Source organism: Diadema setosum, chromosome 12, assembly GCF_964275005.1.
Source record: "Diadema setosum chromosome 12, eeDiaSeto1, whole genome shotgun sequence".
Classification (NCBI taxonomy): domain Eukaryota; kingdom Metazoa; phylum Echinodermata; class Echinoidea; order Diadematoida; family Diadematidae; genus Diadema; species Diadema setosum.
The window spans coordinates 13,199,411-13,225,994 of NC_092696.1; the positions used below are offsets into that span (position 1 = coordinate 13,199,411).

The 26,584-nt window shown below is 37.6% G+C and overlaps 1 protein-coding gene across 1 annotated transcript in view; it reads right to left on the bottom strand.

Annotated features, from left to right (window-relative positions):
- The window catches only part of LOC140235728 (gamma-aminobutyric acid type B receptor subunit 2-like), a 62,718-nt gene that overhangs the window by 11,345 nt on the left and 24,789 nt on the right, over window positions 1–26,584 (bottom strand). Inside the window, 9 exon segments of the mRNA XM_072315740.1 lie at window positions 4,674–4,805; window positions 5,758–5,890; window positions 6,610–6,766; window positions 9,435–9,521; window positions 10,820–10,883; window positions 12,114–12,347; window positions 14,440–14,637; window positions 18,623–18,688; window positions 20,671–20,772. Of these exon segments, the coding sequence (XP_072171841.1) occupies window positions 4,674–4,805; window positions 5,758–5,890; window positions 6,610–6,766; window positions 9,435–9,521; window positions 10,820–10,883; window positions 12,114–12,347; window positions 14,440–14,637; window positions 18,623–18,688; window positions 20,671–20,772 (1,173 nt within the window).

Below are 26,584 nucleotides of genomic sequence, written 5' to 3' on the forward strand. Positions count from 1 at the left end.
AATACCAAGGACCTACAGACAAGGTATCCAGACAGGTTTGAAGGCATCGGCAAATTCCCTGGTGAATTTCACATTGATCTACAAGATGATGCACAGCCGGTCATTCACTCCCCAAGAAGACTCCCCATCCACTTGAAGGAGGAACTCCAAGGAGAACTCAACAGGATGGAGGAACTTGGAGTTATCAGAAAAGTCACAGAGCCTACTGATTGGGTATCCTCAATAGCCCTGAGCCGTAAATCAAACGGAAAGCTTCGTGTTTGTCTTGACCCCAAGGACTTAAACAGGGCATGCAGAAGGACCCATCACAAGACACCTACACTTGAAGAGATCACCTTCAAGATGAGCGGAGCAAAGGTCTTCAGCAAACTTGACGCCCGTCATGGGTACTGGAGTATTGTCCTGGACAATGAATCCAGTCTCCTAACCACATTCAACTCTCCGCTTGGACGATACTGTTTCAAGAGACTTCCCATCGGGCTAAATGTGTCGCAAGATATATTCCAGGCAAAGATGGACGTGATCTTGGAAGGATGTCCTGGTGTCATAGGAATCGCCGACGACATTGTAGTCTTTGGCTCCTCCGAAGTGGAGCACGACAACAACCTGCATAGACTCATGCAGAGAGCACGCGAATACGGACTAGTGTTCAACCTAGACAAGTGTGACATCAAGATCGCCTCTGTCAAGTTCTTTGGGTGCTACTATGATGCAAATGGCATCCTCCCTGATCCTGAGAAAGTGGCCAGCATCAAGGCACTGTCTCCCCCTCAGAATGTGAAGGAGCTACAGCAATTCCTCGGAATGGTACAGTACCTTTCACCATTCTTTCCCCACTTAGCTGATCTGACAGCAGACCTTCGAGATCTCACCCGCAAAGACAGAGAATGGCAGTGGTCAAGTTCGCACCAGATGGCCTTCGAGACTCTCAAGAAGAAAGTTGAAGAGCTTACAACTCTGACATACTTCGACCCATTGAAGCCGACAGTCATCCAAGTAGACGCAACACAGAAGGGCCTAGGAGCTGCCCTCCTTCAGGACAACAAGCCTGTTGCCTTCGCGAGCAAAGCATTGTCCCCCACCGAGCAACGGCACGCCAACATTGAACGTGAACTACTAGCAGTAGTCTTCGGATGCACACGTTTCCACACATATGTGTTTGGATCTAGGTTTACTGTCGAGTCAGATCATAAACCTTTGGAGAACATCCAGCACAAGAATCTTGCTGACACCCCACCAAGACTCCAAAGAATGATGCTAAGGCTTCAACCGTATGATGTCCACATCATGTACCGTCCAGGAAGCACGATGCTACTTGCTGATGCACTCTCGAGATTGAGCCCAATCTCAGGACAGACCCTGGACATAGAGGAGACAATCCATGTCATACACTGCTCTGACACAAAGCTCCAAGAAATCAAAGAGCAGACCCTGCAAGACAAGACCATGAGTTTGCTTGCCACAATAGTGATAGAAGGATGGCCCGAACACGCACGGGATCTACCCAAGGAGATCAGGAATTTTTGGTCTTGCAGAGACTCCCTCTCTATCGAAGATGGCATTCTCATGAAGGGAGACCGGATCTTCATACCCCCACGGATGAGGAAGGAGGTCCTAGAGAAAATCCACATTGGACATCAAGGCATAGTCAAGTCGCAGGCATATGCACGTTCGTGTGTATTCTGGCCTGGCATAGACAAAGATGTGGAGAATATGACTCGCTCCTGCACTCAATGCCAAGCACACCAAAGAAGACAGTCTGCGGAACCACTCACAAACCATGAGGTACCCCAAGGCCCTTGGAAAGTTGTCGGTACTGACCTGTTTCACTTCCGTAACGACGAATACTTGATCATCGTGGACTACTTCTCTAAGATGCCGTTCGTTAGGAAATTACCTTCCCGGTACTCAAGTGTGGCTGTAATCCGCCTGACAAAGGCAGTATTCAGTGAGCATGGAATCCCAGAGAAAGTGATAAGTGACAATGGGCCACAATTCTCTAGTGAGGAATACAAGAGATTCAGCCAATCCTGGGGATTCACACATGTCACCTCTAGCCCACACTATCCCAGAAGTAATGGTCAAGTGGAGAGAGCAATACAAACTGTGAAGGCAACCCTGACCAAAGCTAGAGAAGGCGGCCAAGACGAGTTTCTAGCCATGCTCTCCATCCGCAATACCCCCATAGATAGCAAGCTTCCGCCACCTGCAGAAATACTGTACAGGAGGAAGTCTAGAAGTGCACTTCCTGTGAAAGACACTTTGAACCGTGGTAACATACCAGACAACGATGAGATCCGCCAGATGCTTTGTGACCGTCAATCCAAGCAGAAAGAAAACCATGACGTTCGCGGTACAAGGAAACTGCCGAGCCTAGAGATAGGGCAACAAGCTACTATGAGGGACAGCAGAACAGGACTCTGGACACCGGTGGTCGTGAAGGACGTATGTGCCGAACCAAACTCCTACCTGGTACAGACCCCCAATGGGCACACACTGCGTAGAAACCGTAGTGACCTGAGAGACCTCGGTACCACAAAAATGCGGGTCCACTTTGCCCCCACCCCTGAAATCTTGACACCCAAGAAAAGCCAGTGTAAGAACACCCCTGACAAACCAGGTGTATACACTACTAGAAGTGGTCGCACTGTAAGACCACCAAAGAGGCTTATCACAGAGTAGCAAACACATACTCTGCTTTGTAAATACTGTTTTATGTGTTAAGGATAGCCCTTGTGACTATTCCATTTTTGATTGAAAATTATTTGTGTTGAGATGCATGAGGCAAAGCACTTCAAATTATTCACATTTATGGGAAAAGGGAGAAGTTATGTGGTGTAAACTTTGAAACATACTGACATAATGTGACAATACAACACCCAATGCTGAGATATGTATGTTTAGTCAGACCTGTTGATAGAAGTGCATATTGACTTCATGAGTTAACCAAATTTATGAAAGCTAATTCTTATTAGAATTCAATTGTGATAATGAGCTATGTATGTACAATGTATGAAATTACCATAGTTCACTCTAGCTTCACCCGTAAATAGTATAGATTGAACTTTTGGCATGCTATAACATACTAGAAATGAGTAAAAGCTTTTCAATCTACGCATTTTGGAATTAGTCAAAATTGATACAGTCTTTAATCAATCTTTATGTATCAGTCGCAAGAACAATACTAGTGATATATGTGCATGCAATTAGTTTATTCATTTTAGCAATTGATTTACTTCAGACAATGTGGAATTGTTACATTACTGAAGATAATTGCTTTAACAACAGGTCACAGATAAATTGCTTACAATATGCAAGTTGCTATTCCATATAAATATATTGAACTTGCATATGTGTCACATTCAGTGGCAGATACTGTATAAATGTTACACGGTGTTATGATCAAGATACCAATTTGGCGTTCGTTGAATAGAATGTGTTTTTTAAAGTTGAGCAGTTATTCTGACTCGGTTAAAGACCTCATCTTCTTTGTTGAAAGAGGGGATGTTATGTCATGTACTAATTGACATATATTCGGATGTACACCAAATTGTAATACTGAGTGGAGAGGCTCAGAGACACTCATAGGCACAGAGCTACGTCAAGTATTGCTCCTAAATAAATGTCTCGTAACTGCTGAATCACGCCTGTCAAGGAATTATTCTTTGTGTCAAGGATGACAACATAACACTGTCAGAAAAGTGAACAGTATCTACATTAAATAATAAAAATACTGCATAATGACAAATGTCCTCCTCTAGACCATGCACCAGTAGACAACGTATATTCATTAAGGCCCTTTGTTTTCACATCATGTGAATTTGTTTTAGCGTGTGTGCGTGTATAGCAGGCGGCGATGGCTCACCCAGGTTGAATTCACGTCGCGGTGCAGTCATCAAAATACTGAAAAAAAAATGACTGCCAAATTGTTGACTTTCAATAACATTACGTAATTTGCCCTCGATTTTTTTTTTCCAAGTTCGGCTTCTCCCAAAGATACGTCACTTTACTTTGACTTTCCCCTACCTTATCCTTTTCGCTTGCAAAACAAAAGATTGTTCGGCTTCCGAAGTCTCGGACATCGCTGAGATTCAAACATTACATGGATAAAAGAAATGTAACCGTACTTCAAAACAACATCAACAGAATGAATACAGGGAAGGCTCAACTCTCGCGTAATGATACTTCTAATATTGGATATGTCTTCCTTTACTCTGTGATTTGTGAATCGTGCTCCTCATTAAAAATAACTTGATTACTGCCCGCGTAAAGGTTGCCTGGCTTCTCTTTATAACAGTTTCATAAGGAAACCGAACATCAGTTTTGTCGTTTCAGTATTTTTTTTTTTTTCAGAACCTAACGTATTGAGTTGAATGATGGCTAATTTGTGTTATTTGGTTAAATGGTAACATTCCTGAAAATAGGGAAAGAAAGCAGGTCTCTGGAAAAGTACAGTTTAGGAGATTTTTTTTTTTCATAGTTGCAGTTGTCAAAACATAGGTAATATAGACCTACTCTTTTATAAATATCAAATGCAAAACACCGCAGCAACGTGATTATAATCAAATACATACGAAATCATCAAGGTTCAATATACGTATTTGTGATGACGTCATTACGCATTCTCAAAGAGTGAATACTAGATAGCTAATGAAGAGTAAAGATCAACCTGCATTTGATTACATACATTTTTTTACCTTTCGCATGGTGCGTTTGTTGATGACGATATTGTAAACTCTCCACATCTTAGTAAACATTCCACCAAACGCCACGGTGAATGACAACGAAATCAGCCATATGCGGGACTGGGTGAGAAACACACACGAACAAAACATCTAAAAGACTTCATTATTCCTCATATGTGTTACTATAGAATCATAGAATGAGAAATACTTTTCCTGTTTGTTGTTTTTTTTTTTTGGTTTATTTTTAACTTCATTGTTTTCTTCAGAGTCTGTGAAGTAGTAAAGATGTGTAGACATAGAACGTGTGGTGACCAAAGAAGGGATGAAATTGCCACTTCATGTAGTTGGAGTTTGTCATTATCACTTTTATTCACGTTTTGGGAAATCTTGTAAGATTCTAAATATCTTTACAAATATCACAATTACCCAATGCATTAAGACTGCAGCTATTATTCTGTGGCTGGTTTCACACTGTTCATGAGAGTCAACCTCGAATAGGGATTACATTTCCCCATTCACTTAGTGGTAACTGAACTATATAGCTTGTGCCTCATTCAAGCATTTCTTTTTGAAAATTCTCTATCCCCGGAATTTCAAAAGTGTAACACTACACACTGCTACATGTACCATTTTGAGTTGCATTTGCATGTAATATGTTTGTAGGAGAAAATAAAGCTAAACATTTATCGTGAAAATGATTTAGGAAACATGCAATGTACGACGCATCTTAAAACCATGCATAACATGATCAAACCATAAACATAAGAGAATTTAAAGAGTGAAAGCCTGTCTGGTGAACGGAAAATATAATCAAGTCTTTTGTAGACCTACATCTACATTATATTCTTTTCTTGTTCAAATTGAAACAATCAGAAAACACTAATCATGTAAGTGTACTTCTTACATACGTGCATTTGTTTTGTAGGAATATGTTCTTAAAAGAGAGAACATTTTTCTTTCAAAGAATGGGCTACCCTGTGTACATTACTCTCTATTACTCTATAGAAATATTATGTAGGTAAATGCCAAATGACAAAAGCAAAGCCATAGGGACCTATAGTACCACACTCACCACGCAGATACGAGCCTGATTATTCTCGGAGATGTAGGGAAGATCTATCCCAAGCAGGACCACGCAGATATAAGCTAGGCAGATACCGCAGATGATCAGGTTGTTGAGGTTCGGACTTGACATCTTAATGTGTCTTTCGAATTAATTGGAAAGAAAATAGTTGACGCAATGCAGGAGAAAATGACACTTACATCAAAGGAAGTATTCGTTGACGTCTAGTGTAGTTCAGCGTAATAACATGTCTGTTTATGTCTGTTTGTGATAGATTTTGTTTTCATTAATTTGGACATGTACACACATAGAGATGTTATGATATTATGCGTTCTAAGAAGTGATTATTATTATTATTATTATTATTATTATTATTATTATCATTATTGTTATTATTATGTTTGAAGAATAGAAAACTATATCAATTGAATACAATGAATAGACAAGATTGTTGTGTGTTCTCAAAAAGATGCCGGGTTTGGTGATTTTTGTGTCGATATATATATATATATATATATATATATACATACAGTATATACCGTATATATAATTATGTAGATATAGATTTATTTTTAATTTATATATTGCAACTGTTTGAGAGTTTGCCCTTTATCATGTTTATCAACAGAAATACACACCGATTATTCAGCAATTATGAGGAAACCCATCATAAGAATCATGGACATATATACATAATCGATTTGCGATCAGCAGGAGTAAACGACTAACGTTACAGGGCAACGTGGCGTAACATTACGCTTAATTCAAGATTCTGATATTGCAAAGTACCGTAATGGCATGCACAGGGACGATCATACTGATTTATTAACCTTTGAACTTTTAAGTTTAAACCTGGTGTACCTTTTCTTACGGTTCTTGACGTTGAAACCGAGGAAGACTAGAGCAAGCGCGACGCCGAGAGCGGAGATGACGCCCATGATGATGACCACGACTTTCGAGATCGACTGGCGCACAAAAATCTCCTCCGTTCGATCGTCGTCAAACGGGGCACGCCCATCTGAAATTTAGTGTCAAGGTAATGATAATGTTGACACTGATAGAGAGAAGGATAACACTTTGTCAATCCAGGGGCCCGTTTCATAAAGTTTGAGCCTAAGATCTATATTAACATGGTTAAGTTTAATGCAATTATTGAGAAACCCGCGAGTCATACCGAGTCATACAGTCCACAATACAGCCCACTAACCCATGATCTCGACATTATAAAATAGGTCCACGAGCTATACGGTTTATCAGCTCGACACTAGGCAAACAAGGCCCATAAGCTTGACACTACGAAAAAAAGACCCACGAGAACATCATATCACGGGGCTTAATGTACAGAATAAATGCAATGTCGGTCGCTTAGGTTTTTTTTTTTTTTCCTCTGGTGTCGAGTTTGTGGGCCTTATTTGCCTAGTGTCTAGCTCATGGGCCTTATTGGCGTAGCGGTGGACTTTTCATTTTTTATTCACTTTTTTTTTTTTTGCCTAGTATCGAGTTCGTAGACTGTGTGACTTTTGGAATAGTTGGCTGTATGACTGATGGGTGACTGTCCATGGCTGTACGACAAGTGGGTGTCGAGGTCGTGGGAAGGTCCCCTTGAAATCAAGCCCAAGGTATTTTCCTGAAACGGTTTTACAGTCAGTGTTAATCTTACGCTCGATTCCTTGAGTAACGCTTGATATATCGAGCGTAAGATAAATCGCAGCTCTTCATGAGACGGCCCCCTTTGTAAGCGTTGTTCCTTCAGGGGTCCGGCTTGTTAGCACCTGGGACTAGACAGCTAGAGTAGCGGTTGTGGGTCGGTGGCTAACTAGAAAACGGACTATCAACCACGAAGTCCAACATAGGGTCGAGTCCACTGGCTACAGCAGCCGTGGCAGCTGCGCCCCCTGGCAAGGCACTTCATCCTTATCGGCTATAATAGACCTTCTGAGGGTACATAAAGTACCGTCCGTATGTGGTTGCATGTTTATAATTACTACCTTGTCAGCCTCCAAATAAAAACAACCAAGAAGTAAGAGACGTTGTCAAAAAAAAAAATCATATCTATGAACAGTTCGTGCAGTGGCTTCATCTACGACACCACTAACGAATCCCACAGACTCATCAACGCATTTAAATAGATACATTATTGATTATCTTAACTCTACGCAGGATACCGTCGTTAGTTGACAGAAAGATCTTAGTTTCTCTACATTTTCAAAGATAACTGTCGTAACAAGTATGGAGTCTAATCGTTTCATGAACTTTATGCAAATCAGATTTAGTGATGTAATTGATTCTCAACACTCCCTTTGGCCAGTACACCTAGCTTTTCTAAATGAAGAGTTTGTTTCCAAAAACCGATAAGTCCATATTTGTTAAATGGAGATATTTGCGATTAAAGGTCAAGAAAAACAAAGAGAATAATAAGAAAATTGTTGCTTCTTTTGACCATAACTTCAAAAATATACCTTTATAATTATGTTGTGATCAATATATCATTTAAAAGGTATTATTTTGTACTTTATGACAGAGACCCTTTTTCAAAATCTTCAAAAATGGACTTATCGGTTTTTGCAAACAAACTCTTCAAATATACTTATTTTTTTTTTGAAATGAAACAAAATACTCTATGTAGTACGTCAAAAGATTATACTGATGTAAAATGCACCAGTGATGCATTTACATCTGATGAAAGTGATGTTTACTTTAGTCTATACTAAGACAGACCTTGCAACTGATTGACAAAATGCCCTACACCGATTTAGGTAAGTACCGAACTGATCAGATTTTAATAGTAGATTGACATATTGCCCTACACCGATATAGGAAAGCACCGAATTGATCAGTTTTTGATAGTAGAAATCATGATTAAAAAAATGGGCATACACACTCGGGCAGGATTCGAACATACGCCCTTCTATGTCCAATCCACTAGACTACCGAGCTTCTAATCCTCATAGCATGCAGCGGGCACAGAGCACTTTTTTTTCCTTCAAATAAATGAAATTCTTGCGTCGAGTTGTCTTTACTGCAACAGATTGACAAAGTATTGCTCTACATCGACGTAAAGTTGGTATAAGTAGTAGCCATGATAAAAAAAAAAAGAATATCATTGCGTACACTTTCTGGCAGGATTCGAACCTACAACCTCCTATACTCAGCGGGCAGGCGTCATATCCACTTGACTAATTCGACGCAAAAATTTCATTAATTTGAATAAGAGAGGTGTTGTAATACGCATTCAGATGAGATGATTTTCGAATATGCAGACCGAAGAAGATGTGATATAAAAGTGTTTTTTTTTTTCAAACCAAATATCGCCCTGTATATTTTTTTTAAACTATAGATTTCTTCGTGTTCTTTTATACGAAATTGAATGATTTTTTTTTTTGAGCAGATGGAATCGTTGCGTCCAATTTTGATAGCCGTCATCACATGTCTAACTTTATGATAGTTATTTTAACTTTCCTATGTCATGTGCGATTGTGTAAGGAAGATGAACGGTATTATGAAATTTTATCACAAGATTGTTGATCATAGCAATTGCCAAATTGTTCATGAAAAACAACGAAATTAAGCATGATATATATATTTATACAAAATATACATTCTTACTATAATGTAGATGAATATAATATTCAACTGCATTAACATCAATTGCTGCATTACTGAGATGCAGTATAGGTGCTACTTACTGTTCCGTTCCCATATGACATCTGTTGGCAAAATCCAGCTAATGGACTCTCCTTGCTGCAATGTTCCGATAACTATTCTGGATTCGTCTGCAAAATAAAGAAATATATATATATATATATATATATATATATATACATGTATATATGATATTACATATATACACATATTCACATAATCATATTGGTAATCCAATTGTAAATTTTGGGCGACATTCTATTTCATATAAGTGTACGAATGAAAGAGAGATCATCCAGTGACGTACCTTCGCCGAACATACTTTATTTCCGAGCTTTTGGCCCCAGGTCTTGTTGGGAATGTTATGTTATAACAGATATATATGATGAATAAAAGTCAACACAAATTACGTCATGAATAGTGTAAATACTACATAAGTGCATATATATAATTATTATTATTAGAATTATTATATATATATATATATATATATATATATACCCAGACATACTGTAACATAAACGAAATGATAAAGTTATATTTGATTGCGGAAATGTTCTTTATATTGTAAAGTAAGTCTGATGAGACATAATTATAAAAAAAAAGGTAGTGTGTTTTACCTGTAGACAGGTATGACATTTTAGGTGTCTTGATTCGCGACAAAGAACACATAGACTTCCTTTTAATTACAGACATCACTTGGTAATCTCGTTGTAATCACTCTTGAACAAAATGGATCAATATTGTTCATGTTATTTCTATATCTTCGGAAATATACTTATGATTCGCCCTTTGATGTCCTTCTCACACGTTGGAGATATTACCGCCCCGCGTTTGCTTGCTTGTTTGTTTGCTTGTTTGTTTCATTTTCCATCTGAGAACATAGCTAGATAGCCCATATTGCACTGTAAGCTAGTCTTCTAGAGATTCAGTTGGGTGTGAGGCGGGACACCTTCACTGGCTTTAATATGCACACTGCTTTTTGCAATCAATGAATGAAGCGGGATCTTTTACGTGCATGAGGTGGGCATCTCTTACACACCGGACCTCCATTTTTTTTTTAATTACATTCAATTCAATTCAAATAAAGTTTTGTGTCCAATAACACATATTTGTTACCGATGCATACTTAGCATACACTTATGGAATTAATTATTCAAACTTATCGGAAAAGAAAGGCCCACGTAAAAGAAAAGCTTGTAGGAATGTGGACCGCTTTAGTATAGTAAGCCGAACTTATAACAAAATAAATGTACAATGGATGTCCTATCCGAGGGAAAGTGTTTTGCCCCTTACTGAATGGGGGTAGTATGAGTACACACAACATCGCTCAGTTAGACTTGGGAATCGAATTCAGTTCCTGAGGCAAACGCACTACCGACCAACCCAAATCACTGCGTATATAAGAAAAGTATCGAAGTGGCCTTACCTCTAATTTGCTGAATGATGAAGGCACCGATCCGATCACCATCTGGTTTGAAGCTCACCGGACCCTAGCAAATGACATGAGCAAAACTTTAATCAAGCCGGACTTTCACATGTACCGAGATTGCTTAATTTCAAACACGATCATGCATGATTAAGCAAAGTAGAATCGTGTTTCAAATTAAGCAACCTTGTCGTGTGAATGGAAACGGAAATCGCTGACGGTGATTTGAACTTAACTCTATTCGTGTTCCAATGACAGTTCGGAGGTGTTTTCCAATCACGTTTCGTCAGAATTAAGCAGCGAATCTAGCGTGTGAACATAACATTATTATCTTCAATCGTGTTTTGAGGGGCAGAGAATAGGGTGACTTTCCAATCATTCCCGCAGAAAGAAGGGTCAAGAGCAATTGATGGGAACTTGGCATGAAGCCAAACCTCCCCTCCTCGATCTGAAATTCAAAATAACAGAATCCACGAAGCCTTAATTCCTGACGTGTGAACTAACCAAAGGAAACCAAAACCCAAAGAGCAATGTGGTTTGAGTGACAGGAACATTTGAAGAACACATCAGTGAAAGTATGAGGAAAATCGGACAATCGATGCAAAGGTTATGAATTGTTAAAGTTTTGGTGTTGCAATCGATCATTGGATAAGGAGGCTAATAGAGTTCATGTGTGACGTCATGTGTGGTCAACAGTATAAAGAAAATATAAAGGGAATTCCACCACCACCCCCCCCCCCAAAAAAAAAAATCATTTTTCATGCAAATTACACGGGTCCATCAACTTGATTAGTCCCCCTTCTTTCTGAAAGCACACTGGAGACTCGAGAAAAACCAAACCAAACATAGAGGCAAAACTGGAATCTCTCCTTTAGTTGCGATGTGGTTGGTAGCAACTAAGACACGCTGAAGGAACCTATACCAACAATCAACACGTCAACTGCAAAGGGCATAGGCGCTGTATCATGGCTTCAAGGTTTCAAAGTCTAGTTCATTTTTTTTTACAAAAGATATTTTCACTTCCATTGATAACAGAGAAGAAGGTAAGATCAACACAGCAGAATGAAAAGGCTATACAATAATTGAGGAAACTTATATACATTATAGTAAGAAAAAAGAAACATAAGAGGTGGAAATAAAGTACATGTATAACCTTGCATTAAGTGCGAAAATGGATGACCCAAAAAGGGCTTGTAGAATGTGGGCCCCTCTGGAAGAGAACATCAATGGGACGATAAGATTGAAGAACCGAAAAGAAAAAAACAAAAAGAAGAGGAAGAAGGCTGATCCTTACGGACACGCCGTAAAACTCGGCCTCAAGGATGTTCCTGTACAAAGTGTTCACTATGGCGGGGCTCTCGTACGTGAAGTGCTCTAGCGATCGATTCCCCAGGTGACCAACTGACGAGTTGAGTCCAAGCGAAAGAGCCCAAATGGCGTCGTGCGCGTTGGCCGCCACGTCCTGGTTGTTGAGCAGGATGTGGGAGCCCAGGATCTCGGCCATCTGTAACCGGAACGAGGATGCGGTCTGCCGGAGGCGAACGTATGGCAAGCCTTTTTACCATTTAAAGTTAATTTCTGTTATCTCGAATTCCATTTTGTGATACCAAAAAATCAAATTTCTGATATCACGAATTTAATTTGTGATATCAAGAATGAAATTTGTGATATCACAAATTCCCATAAGTGTAGCACATGAACTTCATATGTGATATCAAGAAGTCGAATTTGTGATATTACGAAATCCATTTTTGATATCACAAATTCAATTCATGATATTACAAATTCTAATTCGTGATATCGAAAATTCAATTTGAAGAGTTTGTTCGCAAAAACCGAGAAGTCCATATTTGCCAAATGGAGATATTTGCGATTAAAGGTCAAGAAAAATAAAAAGAACAATAAGAGAATGTTTACTTCTTTTGACCATAACTTCAAAAATGTACCTTTATATGTAGTGACCAATACATCATTTAAAAGATATTATTTTGTACTTGATGACAGAGACCGTACTTCAAAATCTTCAAAAATGGACTTATCGGTTTTTGCGCACAAACTCTTCATTATATATCGCTGAATGAATTTGTGATATCAGAATTTCGAATTCTTGATATAAGAAATAGGCCTCACGTGAAAACCAATGGTAATTCGTGGTATCACAAAATGAATTTTGATATCACAAATTCGAATTTTGGACATCCAAACGTGACACGTAACGACAACGATTGGCCGTGCGTGGCGATGTCTTGGAAAAGCAATGCATCTATCGTGTCTTTTTATCTATCTACTCATCTTTCTGTTTGTCCTAATACTACCTGTCTTTCCATCTACCTACCTATATTGTCTGTCTGCGTATATATCTACAATCTTGATCTCTTCCTAATATTTATGAACGTATATTAATTCATACCCACTCTCATCATTGTAAGATCCATGTATGTGATTTTCAAAGCTAAATTCTTCTTCTTCTTCTCTTCTTCTTCTCCAATTCTTTCTCATTCTTCTTTTCTTCACAGGGTTCATGTTTGACAATAAACACACTGTTTTTGTGTAAGTAGGTGGTATTAGGGGATGGATACTTCACTGGGTTAGCACTCTGCTCTTTGCTATGAATGAGTGAAGGGGGTCTTTTACTTCCAAGAGTTGTGACTATCTCACACATTGGACCTCCATTTGGTAAACAAAATTATGTCCTATCTGAGGGACAGAAAGTTTTTGCCTCTTACAAGAGGGGACGGCATAAGAACACACAGCATTGCTAAGTAAGACTCGGGAATCGAACCTGTTTTGCATAGCTGAATTACCACTGATCGCTGCAATACCCTATTATTACAACTTTCGTTTTTTTTTTTTTTTCAATATTGAAATACATCCTACTCCCCCCCCCCCCCAAAAAAAAAAAAAATAGATAAATAAACAGATCAACATTTAAGTACAGGTCGGACATACCGGGTTTCTCGATGTATAATTTTGCGAATAATCGGACGTGTTTAAAATTTCCGTTGTCACCCTCTTTCCCCGTAACACACATACGCACACACACACACACACACACACACTCATAAGAATACCTTGATTCCCCCATTTTTTTTGTATGATGTTAAAACCAGTTTTGAATTCTAAATCGATTTCCTTTTTTTCATATTTGGAACAATAAATTTTGAATAAGTTACGGAGAGTGCCTAAATGAGCTAGGTAAATAATATCTTTGATTTTTTTAAAGATTGTAGTGTGTGTTCTTGTGCATTTGGTTTGTTCTGTCTTGTCTTTGATAACATTTATATTTATTGTTCCCAGTAAAGGGTTTTTTTTTTCTTATTCCCCCCTCGTTTTCTATGTATACGACTCTAGAGTTATTGGTGTTAACGTGTGTTAGAGAGTATAGTCCAAAAAAAGGATCAGACGCCATGTAATTTTACTATAATTGAATGCTATTAAAATGTTTGTTTTGTGATGTCAAAAATGTATATGTCATATGATTTATGAAAAAGGATTTCTTCTGATCAATAAAATCCAGAAATAAAAAAAGAGATAAATTTTGATATGTTGCAGATTTAATTAAATGCCTGTTTGCCGCCCTCTTTGTCAATTCTTCTCAAGTCAGCTGCTTTTATACTTACTCTTTGTGAAAACGTAACGCGTTTACGCCGCGCGTTCATGCTAAAGAAGACGGTCATAACGCTCTGGAGAGCGGCTTCCATGTCGTCGTCACTGCAAGGTAGATTTTCGTCCTTATTGGAAGTGCGCCACCACTCGTTGTCAGAAAAGCCGCGAAATATGAATACTCGCTTCGGTCCGTAAAATTCTTTCTGAAATACCTATATTTGGCGACAACAAAAGAGTAAAAAGATAAGAAGAAGAAGAAAATGATTCACTGATGAAAAAAATTCCCCAACATACCACAACAATCATGATACGTGGGCTAGGGAATTTTTGCAAACTTTTTTTCCCCTCTAGCTTTGAAAGTAATTAAAATTTACAGATGTCTTGAATGGAAAAAAAAAAAGATGAAAACAAAGCGAAGAGAAAATGGAGTTGGAAATTTTGCACATTACGACAATAAATATATGCTTCTAAGATGATAATCTGCTTCTTCAAATTCAAGCCTTTCTTTGCCGGGAATGACTTTCGCCGGTGAGTTTTTGAGCCAATCAGCATCCGAAGCATACAAAAGGTTTATCTAAAAAGTGAGTATAGGAAGTCATGGAATGAGAACAGCATAGAAACACACAAACAAACAAACAAACAAACAAACGAAAAATATTTTAGGCGGTCCTTTAGACTATATTTTTTTTCCCCTTTGGTTTGCTTCCATGCACACGTTTATATGCATTTGTATTATGCGTTGTTTGAATGTTTGAATAGTGATGTGTAAATTACGAAGGCAGGCTTTCGATATTACAATGTGTAGTCCTTGAAGGGACATTATTTTGTTTGGAGAAAGAAGACCCGAGGAAGAGTAGAGGTAAAAGCGGCCACAAAGGGAGTGTTTAAAGAAGGCCAATAGTGACAGTCTGACGGTAGCGGTGCATGAACTGGAAGTTAACCCTAACAAAGCCGGGCTATCTAACCCTCCAGATCTCGGCCGTCAACAGCGCGATCGCGACTAATTTTAGCATGCACATTGCCTGCGACGTAATCTACAAAACTTTTAAGTTGATATTTCAAAAGATATCATTATGCTTACCCATGCTAATTTATGCAAAATGTATGCGTGAAATCAGGTTATCTGCTACAAATCACTAAGTAAGACGCCAAAAAGCATACTTTGGGTGGAAATATTCTTTCTAGTGTCCTTAGCAAAATGCAAATGAATATTTAATTATGCCAATGAAAAATAAAATGTAGTATTGCACTGTTTTTTTTTTATTTCTTAAGTACAATTTATTTTTTCAACTTTTTGGTCTTTGTTGGATTGCCAATGGAATACGTCTTTATATTGATTTTAATCAATGACAGGAAAATAATCATGCTCTTATGAAATTTAACTGGAAGTACAATTTGCATTGAAATTGTTTTGTTTTGTTTTGTTTCTGGCAGTTTTTGTTCTGATATGCATGTAGGGCCTACATATTTATGCGTAACCGGGGGTCACCAATTTGGTTTCAAAAGATGAGGAAGAAGTTCTTGTACAGTGGATATGAATAAGCAAAATGAGGACCTAACCATGTCATAACCTCACAATTTTTCATTGATCGCGTACAAAAAAAAAGTCTGAAAAATGATGTCATTCCTCGTTGAATATTAATTTCAAATTGCGATCAGTTAACTAAACATACGAGGATTTGAGCCTCGGGCATAATTGCGTTTGAATGAAAAAACGGGAAATTTCAAAATGTCATGTACAGACTATAATGGTAAGTTGTGAGGGAATGACATGCTGACTCTGGAATTTGCATATTCATATTGACTGTTCAAGACCTGTTTCCTGAAAAAAGAAAGTAGCGAAACTTCAAAATGTCATAACTCCCTTATTTGTTCATTCCATTTCGATTAAAAATCATACCGTTGAACTCGTAATATTTTACTCTTTCTTATCAGACTACCTCATATATGGACTGGATTTCCCCTTTAAGGGTGCACTAAGGGATAGGGGAGGAAAGGGCACTGGGACAATTACTGTATAAGGCAGAATAAAGTGAGGATGAAGTTGAGGGTTCGGAAGTCGGTGGGCCACTACGAACCATAGTGGATTGGGTAAGACCGAGAAATAATGGAGATATAAATAATTATTTTCATATGATTTTGGTTTTTTTAAGGATATTAAACGAGAGATCGCAATCGATCAATGATAGCATAGGCAGAAACGGAACGTAAGTTGAAAATTATGATAAGAGTAAAAAAGAAACAGAAAGAACTGTGCATGGGATAGAATGTAGCGATTCAAACGAGTAACCGTGAAAATGATTTTTTGTGTGTGTGGAAGACGGACTGTTATGATAATAATTATGTGACCGTGCACCACAAAATGAACAAAAAGTCGCACACAGTGATTTTGTGTGAGGACTGAAAATAGGTGAAATGGGTCAACCTAACCAATCTTGAGTTTACCAATCTTGAGTTTTTCATATTTTCTGAAAGAACAAGTCTTATTCTATATTATATTGAAATTTGGGATCACAAAACAAACAGGAACTTGTGTTTTCAGCAGTTTTTCTCGAACACTTTTTGGTTGGATAGTGTGATTAGTTGTTTCTCATAGAACCCTCTTCCCATTTCTCAAAAACCCTGCCCATACACTTCACTTTCAACTCTAATAACTTTAAAGAGAATGATGCTACTGCATTGAAAGTCAGAATTAATCATGTACAGAATGTGCTAATGAAGCATGCTCAATTTCAGCTTAATCCAATAATCCCTTCATTGTTGTTGCTCCAGTGGTCAACATCCTGTTTTTGTGCAATTCATCCCACAGCTAGCATTGCTTGGTAAAGATTAAGCGCTTGACTACACCCTGTACTTCAGAGCCTGTTTTCTCAGTTCACACTTTCCAGAGTGTGTCCTTTCTTTCCAATATTTAGATAGGTTAGGAGAGTCCACTAGAATTGAGTTATACATCATTTTAAAGCTTAGAGTCTGCTCTTTCAGAATCTACTCTCAACTAAAAATCCACGTCTGGCGACTCTTTGTTTGTTTTGTGATGCAGGGTCACATATGATACAGAATGGGAAAGGTTAATCATCGTGAAGCCCGCCTAACAATCAAGACATCTTGTTAACTGGCATAAACAAAGCGAAACAAAGACATACATATAGAAATTCATACACACAATGCTATTACAAAAGATTCAGGACTTCGCAATAAAACATGTGGCTTCTTCTCATCAGGAAACTATTCAATCATTGCCGGCGCCGTGTTTTCAAAAGTGTGTATGGGTGGGGGGGAGGGGGGCACTTCAGACTTCTGGTGGCACTTCCGGGTTTCATCAGCTAACAAGCAACAATTAAAAACAAAAGTATTTAGCACAACTTGTATAGTTCTGTGGGGTGCCACTTCCGGGTTTCTTCAGCTGATAAGGAAAAAACAAACAAACAAAAAACAAACAAAAACACAAACAAGACAACAAAAAACAAAAAAAAATTGCATATTCAAACCTCTTCTACCTCTCAAGAGGCAACCATGCACCTCATCAATGGAGTCCACAGAAGTCCCTTTGAGGACGACCACTCCCTCCTTTTTTTCCAAAATGTTTTTTTTTTTTTGCTTTCTAATACAGTATATATATATATATATATATATATATATATATATGAAGAGTTTGTTTGCAAAAACCGATAAGTCCATATTTGCCAAATGGAGATATTTGCGATTAAAGGTCAAGAAAAATAAAGAGAATAATAAGAAAATTTTTGTTTCTTTTGACCATAACTTCAAAAATGTACCATTATAATGTAGTGACCAATATATCATTTAAAAGGTATTATTTTGTACTTTATGACAGAGACCGTACTTCAAAATCTTAAAAAATGGACTTATCGGTTTTTGCGAACGAACTCTTCATATATACATATACACACGTATAAACATAACTATATAAGTACAGTTCTATAACTGTCTATCGCAGCCAAACAAGGAGACGAAAAATGTGGTAACTATGGACAGGTGGACGATAGAGTAGGTCTGACTGGATTGTAATACATTATAATAATCATGTTTATTATACATTATAATATGTATTCAATGTTTATAATAGATATAACAATATCAGATATAAACATTCTTTTCATATAAACCTGTTTCTTATGTGCAATATCATAAAAGTATGAATTATGTTACTTCAAAGGGAAAAAATATGTTTCTTACCTGACACATGACACGCCTTGCGGTCTCCTCCGTGAAACTTGCGATGATGATACGAGCGTCTCGAATCTAAACGAGTACAGCATGACATTCAGTAAACATTTTAAGAATTTTTTTTCTCACTTTCTCTGTAGATCACCGCATATCGGACAATCTTAAAGAGAAGAAAAAAAATATCTCACTATCATAATCATCATGTGGGGGGTGGGGGGAAGGGTTGCGTTTTGTTTGTTTATTTGATTTTAAGAATACCTTTTAATTTCGAAAACGAACTATACCTTTATTATACGGACTTATAATACTTTACAAAATAATCGACATTATATATACATCAAGGTATAAAGTTTAAAAGGTAAATATCAAAAGGCCAAATCAATGTAGGAAAAGAGTCAAAATGTCAGAAACTCGTTTCCTTGAAAACAGAATTAAAAAAAAACAAGAGCAATAAAAAGAATCTATAAAGTTCAATTCAAATCGGGAAAAATACGTAGATTACAGCTAATCGGCATTTATGATTCTTTATGCGATGGAAAAAAAAGAGAAAAAAGGAAAAAAAAAGTTTGTAATCCAACCCCCTACTTAATACCACATTCCGCAGATATTTTGTGTCATCGGTCACTCATCGGAAGCTAAGTTTTTTTTTTGTGTGTGTTTTTTTTTCAATGCAACCAAAAAACAAGCAATATACTAATGACCAGCCTATAGCAATAAAAAGGGTTCAGTTAAAACAAGTCACCTTAAACTATCTGCCATAATGAAATAACAAAGGAAGATGGATGTCTATTTAATAGATATATAAACGTAGCGGATCAACCATTACACAAGCATGGACCACTTCCTCAAACGACATTGTAATTTACCTTTCTTTTGTGCTATAACATATTCAGTTTTATGTGAAAGCCATGAATGCATCAAAATTCAGAGTTGAACCTTGAAATCTACATCTATGAATATAAAACTTAAGACAAAGAAATGAATAATCTGTACATGTACAAAATTCTATTTAATTATTTACACCAAACATCATAATGAGCGAAAAGGTGTATACTTTTTTGGCTTTTTCCGCTATAAAACCAAATATTTTTTTTTGTCATAAAGGTAGTGTTTTAGGACATTGTACAAATAAATGAAAAGCAGTTTCCTGTTCTTGACTACAAAACATACACTCTGGGTGTTCTATTTTTTAATCTTAAATAAGAATGCATTTAAACCAATAATATCAAGAAAAACCTTAAAATAGAATGAGCGAAGTTGCGTTTCAATAGTACATTTATAGTTATTCATATGAATAGCATCCCACTGAGCTGTTTCATCATTAATGGAGAGAAGGTCATTCCATTTACCTGTTCTTTTCTCACATGAGGAGTCACAGTGTACATTCCTTATTACCGGATAAACATGTTTTGACATTTCCTTCTTTTTTTCACAAGTTCTGTCACTATTTTATCAAATAAATCTTCATTTGTATTGAAGGAAAAGTCAAACCATGAAAGATAAATACCATTCATTAAAGAATATTTTCTCCAATCCTTTATTGCAATATCAAATTCTAAAACTAGCTCTTCAAAGGTTTTGACACGACCCTCTATGTGCAAATCATTAATAAAATGAATCCCTTTCTCAAAACAGAGTAATCAAAAAAGGTCTATGTTTCCAACTAACTTTCTTATTCCACCATATATAATCCTGTAAATGAAAATTTGAAAGACCAAGGTCTTCAAGGTCTTTCAAAATACCTTCTCTATAACTGTACCATACTTTTAAGGTTTCAACTAATTGAGAATTCTTAAGCTAAGTTTGTTACTTTTGGCCACCACCCGAAACATCGGATCGCAGTGTGATGAATCCGTCTCGGTTTGTCATGTCTTAAAGTGATCCGATAGTCAACCAACACCAGTCAGATTCATCAGACTATGCGGTCCGAGATACACTTCGGTTGGTGGCCGGAAGCTATAAGCTTGGCTTCCGATGAGTAACCGATGAGAGAACAAATCAAGCGAGGAAAGATTGCTCTTTGTCTCAGCATCGTGGGTGCAGCGGACACCACTAACCTTCAGCCGGGACACGGCCCCGGACGGGTCGTAGTAGAAAGACTGCCGGGAGTGAAGCGTTATGTTTTCTGTTTCCAGCAGCTCGTGAAAGTCCGACATGACCTGTCATAGACACCAAACAGCCACGTTCGTTATATACTCGTATGCATGTGATTTATTTACACTTTCTCTCACACACACATACACACACACACACACTCATAAAACGCTATTTCCAGCCATAAGGGGAAATGCGGAATAAATGGTAGTTTGGGGGATATTTGATGAAAAGCATGAGGAAAAAAAGTGCAAATATAACTCTTTAAAAAAATATGCGTTGATATGGGCTCAATGAAGCACTGAATTGACAAGAACACAAAGTGCATCTTATACCCCTAAATTCTTTATGTTTATGAGAAATACCACTTTTTTTGTTGTTGAGAAAAAGCAGATATACCTACATTCCCCAATGACTCGTTTTCTATGCACATCCAATACATACACCCATTATTTTTTGCATCGCTGAGAATCTCCTCTAAATTGAATTGATGGTACAGTCCTCAGTTTACAGACACTACGCCATGAGTGCTTATGGTAGTGGGGTAGTCCTTTCTATAGGCCCCAGATCACTGATAAGGTATTGAAAAAACATTGTCAAAACCTTAAGGTTTGGAGCGAATTCCCCTTAAAGGGAGACAGTCCTGAGATTTTCACTATACTGATAATTAAGAAGAGTGAAAAATATAAGCTTTCACCAGTTACCAATACGCGTGGAAATAAAAAAAAACTGTCTCCATACGCGATTTTTGAAAAATAATTCCTGCAAGCGATCGTGTAAGAGCCTGCAAAAAGATGCTACGTCATTGATGCCCTACTCTCAAGTTGACAGCCGTGCCTCTAAAAACCAATTTAAGTGTTCAAATGATCACTTGTAATTTTATCATAAAATGTGAAAATATGTGATTTTTTATCTTTAACAAAATATTTCAAGCTTAGTTATATGTAATTCATGTCAATTAATATTGTAAACATAAATTTATAAATATTTTAAAATCAAATATACCATGACATTGTACTTGACATCAAATAGGCACGGTCCTTCTCTAGCTTCTGTCCGTGTTGCATACTACTTTGCGTACAAACCACTCTCGCGCGCGAATTCTTACCATACTAATGTACACAGTACTCCTTCTAGCTGAGTTTGGTGTTCAGACCGAAGATTACCTGGGCATAAGAGACTCGAATTCTTCAAAGGAAATATTGTTTCTATCTCGATATTTCTGTAAGTACTCAGATATCAAACAAATATGACTTCTACCGGGCAGGGTAAAAACAGGGGTACCGCAGGAATAATGTGATTTCGCTCCACTTTGCCGTGCAGGTCCAGTCGGCACTTGCAGTGGCACTGTACTGCAGTCCAACCCCGGCTGCAGCCCCACCGTAAATGACACATAGCTAGCCACTTTCCTTACCTCTCTAACATTTACACTTCCTTTCCTCGGTTCTCTTCGAAGTCGATGCTCGAGGTGTTTCTGTTTTATAACTCATATGAGCAAATATGGTCGGGATTGCATCTGGCTAGCTTCAGTTTTCTCGGCTTATAACCGAGGGCCACAGCCTGCCTGTCCACGTCAAAACATGCTTCTCAAATGGTCCTCGCATAGGCCTAACGTTACAACACGATTTTGTTTAATAGATACTTTATTTTCTGTAAATCAACAGATCAATCAGCAAATCAATATACATAAGGCACATGATCATGAATATGTGGAAAATATACAAAATAGATTCAAAACAGAGTCGTTTGACTTGCGTAAACAAAGATATAAAAGGTAATTAATGATACAATATACAGTATGCATGTCTATGCAGCGGGGATTACAACAATTATAATTATGGAGCGATAATGCAGAGGGCCGCCATTGTAAGCATAGCTTGAAAAGATGGCCGGCCAGACTTGAAAAAGATGGCCGATATCGAGAATGCTTTAAGTTTTTATGTTCGGCTTCGTTGTACCGAGATTTCTGAGCCATACATCGCACCTTCCACGAACGTTTTGTGGGTCTGGGATGGAAAAACGATTTTCCTGGTCAATTTTCTCTAAGATTCGAGCAAAATACTGCTTAACTCATCGCCATCGGCATGATTAAAGATAGCCTTACCAGACGATGCCGAATGTGTAGAACTGTTTACATGTACATCATGTACCGGAACATAGCCTACTTCGTACTGTAAACAGTATAATTGCATGCGCGGCGACAGGGCTTCGCTGTGATAAACTGGAAACGCACGAAGGGCAAACGCAATCGGCGTATCTACCGTAGATCTGTAGTACTGTAGTACCGTCCACGCGGTGTACTGTGCGAATATACAATACGCAATACATACACACACACACACACACACACACACACACACACACAGTACGTAAAAATAATGTCAAATACTAGTAGCCATCGCCTACTTCATGCATCCGGGTAGTTCAGCGTACGCATAACGAGCAGAACACGGCTTGCTCATTAGCATATTCACCATGCAGATTCACACTTTTTCAACAAAAATTTACGAGCTTATTTGGTGATTTGAAAGATTGTTTTTGGTGAAAGTAGTTCATTGGAGGTACCAACAACAACATTTTTTTTTTTTTTTAAATTCGTGAGGACTGCCGTTCCTCAGTTATTCTTGTGCGTATCCTAGCTGCGCAGATTAAGCAGTGACGTAACAAAGAGCGTAGAAGCGCACGCACGTACGAGTGATGAGCTGAGAAGCTGCTAGTTGATCAAGGTAGAGTGTAGTACAATTGTACGTACGGATACCCGAGAGCTCCCCACCGCGGCCGCGCTGAGCGGCCTCGCACGGCTCAGGTGCCGACTGCACGCGTTACAATCTATAGGCCCTACGTACTACGCAAAGTTCAGCGGTCCTAGCCGCATACACATGGTCATGGTAGCACAACACTGATCGACGGAATCGGGAAGCTTGGAAGTGGAACTGAGCTGTTTCTATTTTCAATCCACAGATTTTTTTTTTGTGTGTGTGTGTGTGTGTGTGTGTGTGACATGCAGTTCATTATCTGTTCATCAACATGGTCAAGTCGAGTGCTCAAAAGGTACCCAGGGCCTATAGGCCCTAGTCGGGGACTACTAGTCTACTAGACTAGGTGTTAAAAACAACAATAATAACAACAAAAATAATATATCATATGATACACATTTCATCTTAAGGTTTAACAACTAAAACAATGTGAATATCTCTGCTAAATTAGATCTAAATTTGTCATTACTACATGTGTAATACAAAATATTGTTCTTTAAATTTTGGTTACAAAATACAAGGTCACGAAAGTATTACCAAACATGACTGTATTTATCACTTTCACCATTCAGATATCCAATTTTTTATCACCAAATCTAGTGTAACAAAAGGAGAATCTCTAGTTCAGAATCTCTAGTTTACAACATGCACTTTACCATCCACTGCAACAACCAAGAAATGCAATCTACAATGAACGCCATTATATTAAGATTTGTTTTTCCTTTGGAGGACCGTCAGACTAATGCCAAAACTCCAATTTGCTTATAACAGCAAGTGGGTAAAACAAACAAACATGTCAATGTGGAGATTTCTGTCGCAAGGAGGCACAAAAGTGAGCACACGAACCTCCATTCTTATTGTTCTGCATTTAAAGCAACCCTTCTTCTACAATTTGATCAAGTTTCATGAAAATGACATATGTTTTGAATGTACAGCATGACATTCACGAAACCCCTCCTAATCAGAGCACCCACGCTAGGTTTATATCCAGATTTTGGGTTCTAGGATGATTTCTATTATGGAGGTGCTGCCAGCACAAAAATTAGCACACGAACCCCCAATCTTTTCTGGAATTAGTAAGCCTTCGTCTACAATTTGGTCAAGTTTCGTGAAAATGCCTTTAACGTTATCATTTTGGTACTGGACGGCAGATTGTCATATTCTTCAAAGTCCCGTAGAAGAAAAACAAGCACCTGAACCTGCGGTTTTATTTACATAATTATTTGGGTTTCGGATGGGTCAAAGTTACGGTATGAAAAGTTTGAAGAAAATGACATGGACTTCACTTTAACTGAGGAACGTCCTTAAGATATCTCGTTTTCAGACGTATGTTCGCCTTACGGACCGTTATATATATATATATTTTATATATGCATATATATATATATATATTATATATATATATGCATACATAATAATGATAATTGTGATCCACGCATTGATATCGGTATAATGAAAAAAAATGAGCAGATGAAATTAATGCATTACTGTCCAACAGATTTTAATCTTACCAATTATCACCTATTTATAAAAATCGACTTTCGTTTTTATAATTCTGTACAATGTATTGTTCAGATTTATCTCTTTGCATAAACAGATTAATAGTTCACTAGTTAAAGTTTAAAATAAGAAACACGCTTTACACACCCGTTCTCTTTGTTTCAACAATAATACACACGTATATCGATTATATCCATACTTATATAATTTGTACATGGTGGCCATAATGATTTTTATCTGGAAGTCGAGACAGGCTAAGGCGATTCCAGCTGTTAAAGCATCTGATCATTGCGTGTAATGTCAAGACTATTCACCTTGCAGATTGGATCTCGCTGAGTAATCGCAGCTGTGACACGCAATAGAGAGAGAGGGGGGGGGGGGTTGAAAAAACGCCAGCAATTAAGGAAATCTCCTTTTCCTTCTTCTTTTGCCTTCCCTCAGTGTAATTTCCTATAATAGCCATCATGTTATTAGGTCCTATATTTCACAATACTATGTCATCTCCTCGTAGAAATTGCCTAATATCGGAAGAATCTGGAATGGAGGCTAATAATTTTCTTATTAGAAGCTTTGCTTTTACAGTATCACAAATAGTATAATCCACGTGTTTATCTCTGCCTCATTGATTTCGAAATGGCTCAAAATTGAAATTCTTAATTTCTTTTTTTTTTTTTGTGCTGCTGCTGATTTTTTTTTTAAACCCACAATGGCAGGCGAAGACCAGTTGCTGATCGTTCACAATACACTGTCTCTGTATTTTGCTATCGAATAAAACGTTGTGTGACTTGTGGTAAATGTTTTCCTTTTCGGTATTGAGAACTAATCAATGCTAAAGACCAGTGAACAAATAACCATCTAATGCATCCGCATCTCACAACGGATGAAATCTGCGTTGATCTGAATGTTTCGTCCAGTCAGCATTGCTAACCCAGCACAAGAGAGCACACGCGAGCGCGCACAAATAAAAACACATTCTTCACACACACACACACACACACATCTATATATGAAGAGTTTGCTCGCAAAAACCGAGAAGTCCATTTTTGTAGATTTTGAAGTACGGTCTCTGTCATAAAGTACAAAATAATACCTTTTAAATGATATATTGGTCACTACATTTTTGAAGTTATGGTCAAAAGAAGCGAACATTTTCTTATTATTCTCTTTATTTTTCTTGACCTTTAATCGCAAATATCTCCATGTGGCAAATATGGACTTATCGGTTTTTGCAAACAAACTGTTCTATATATATATATGTATATAGACAAGTACTCCCAGGGCAATTACCGCCGGCTAAATACTGGTTATCCATTACTTTATCTACTTAATCATTTATCTATTTATAAAAGTGCAAATATTTGGAAATAAATTCTTAACTTAGTAACAGGAGAAATAGAACAAGCATCACGTGGGCCAAATTTACTAATGCATGAAGTCTTATAGACATTTGCATGGTTTCATGCTGTGTTCGTTACTCGAAATCTCAAACATAAGGTAGAACATGTTTCTCCTGCTTTATCTTGGTCTGGAGTACACCATTATCATCACTGTTTATTACAGAATTATCGAGAAAATTTCGAATCCTTTGACTGACATAATAGTTGACTTACATGGTCACATA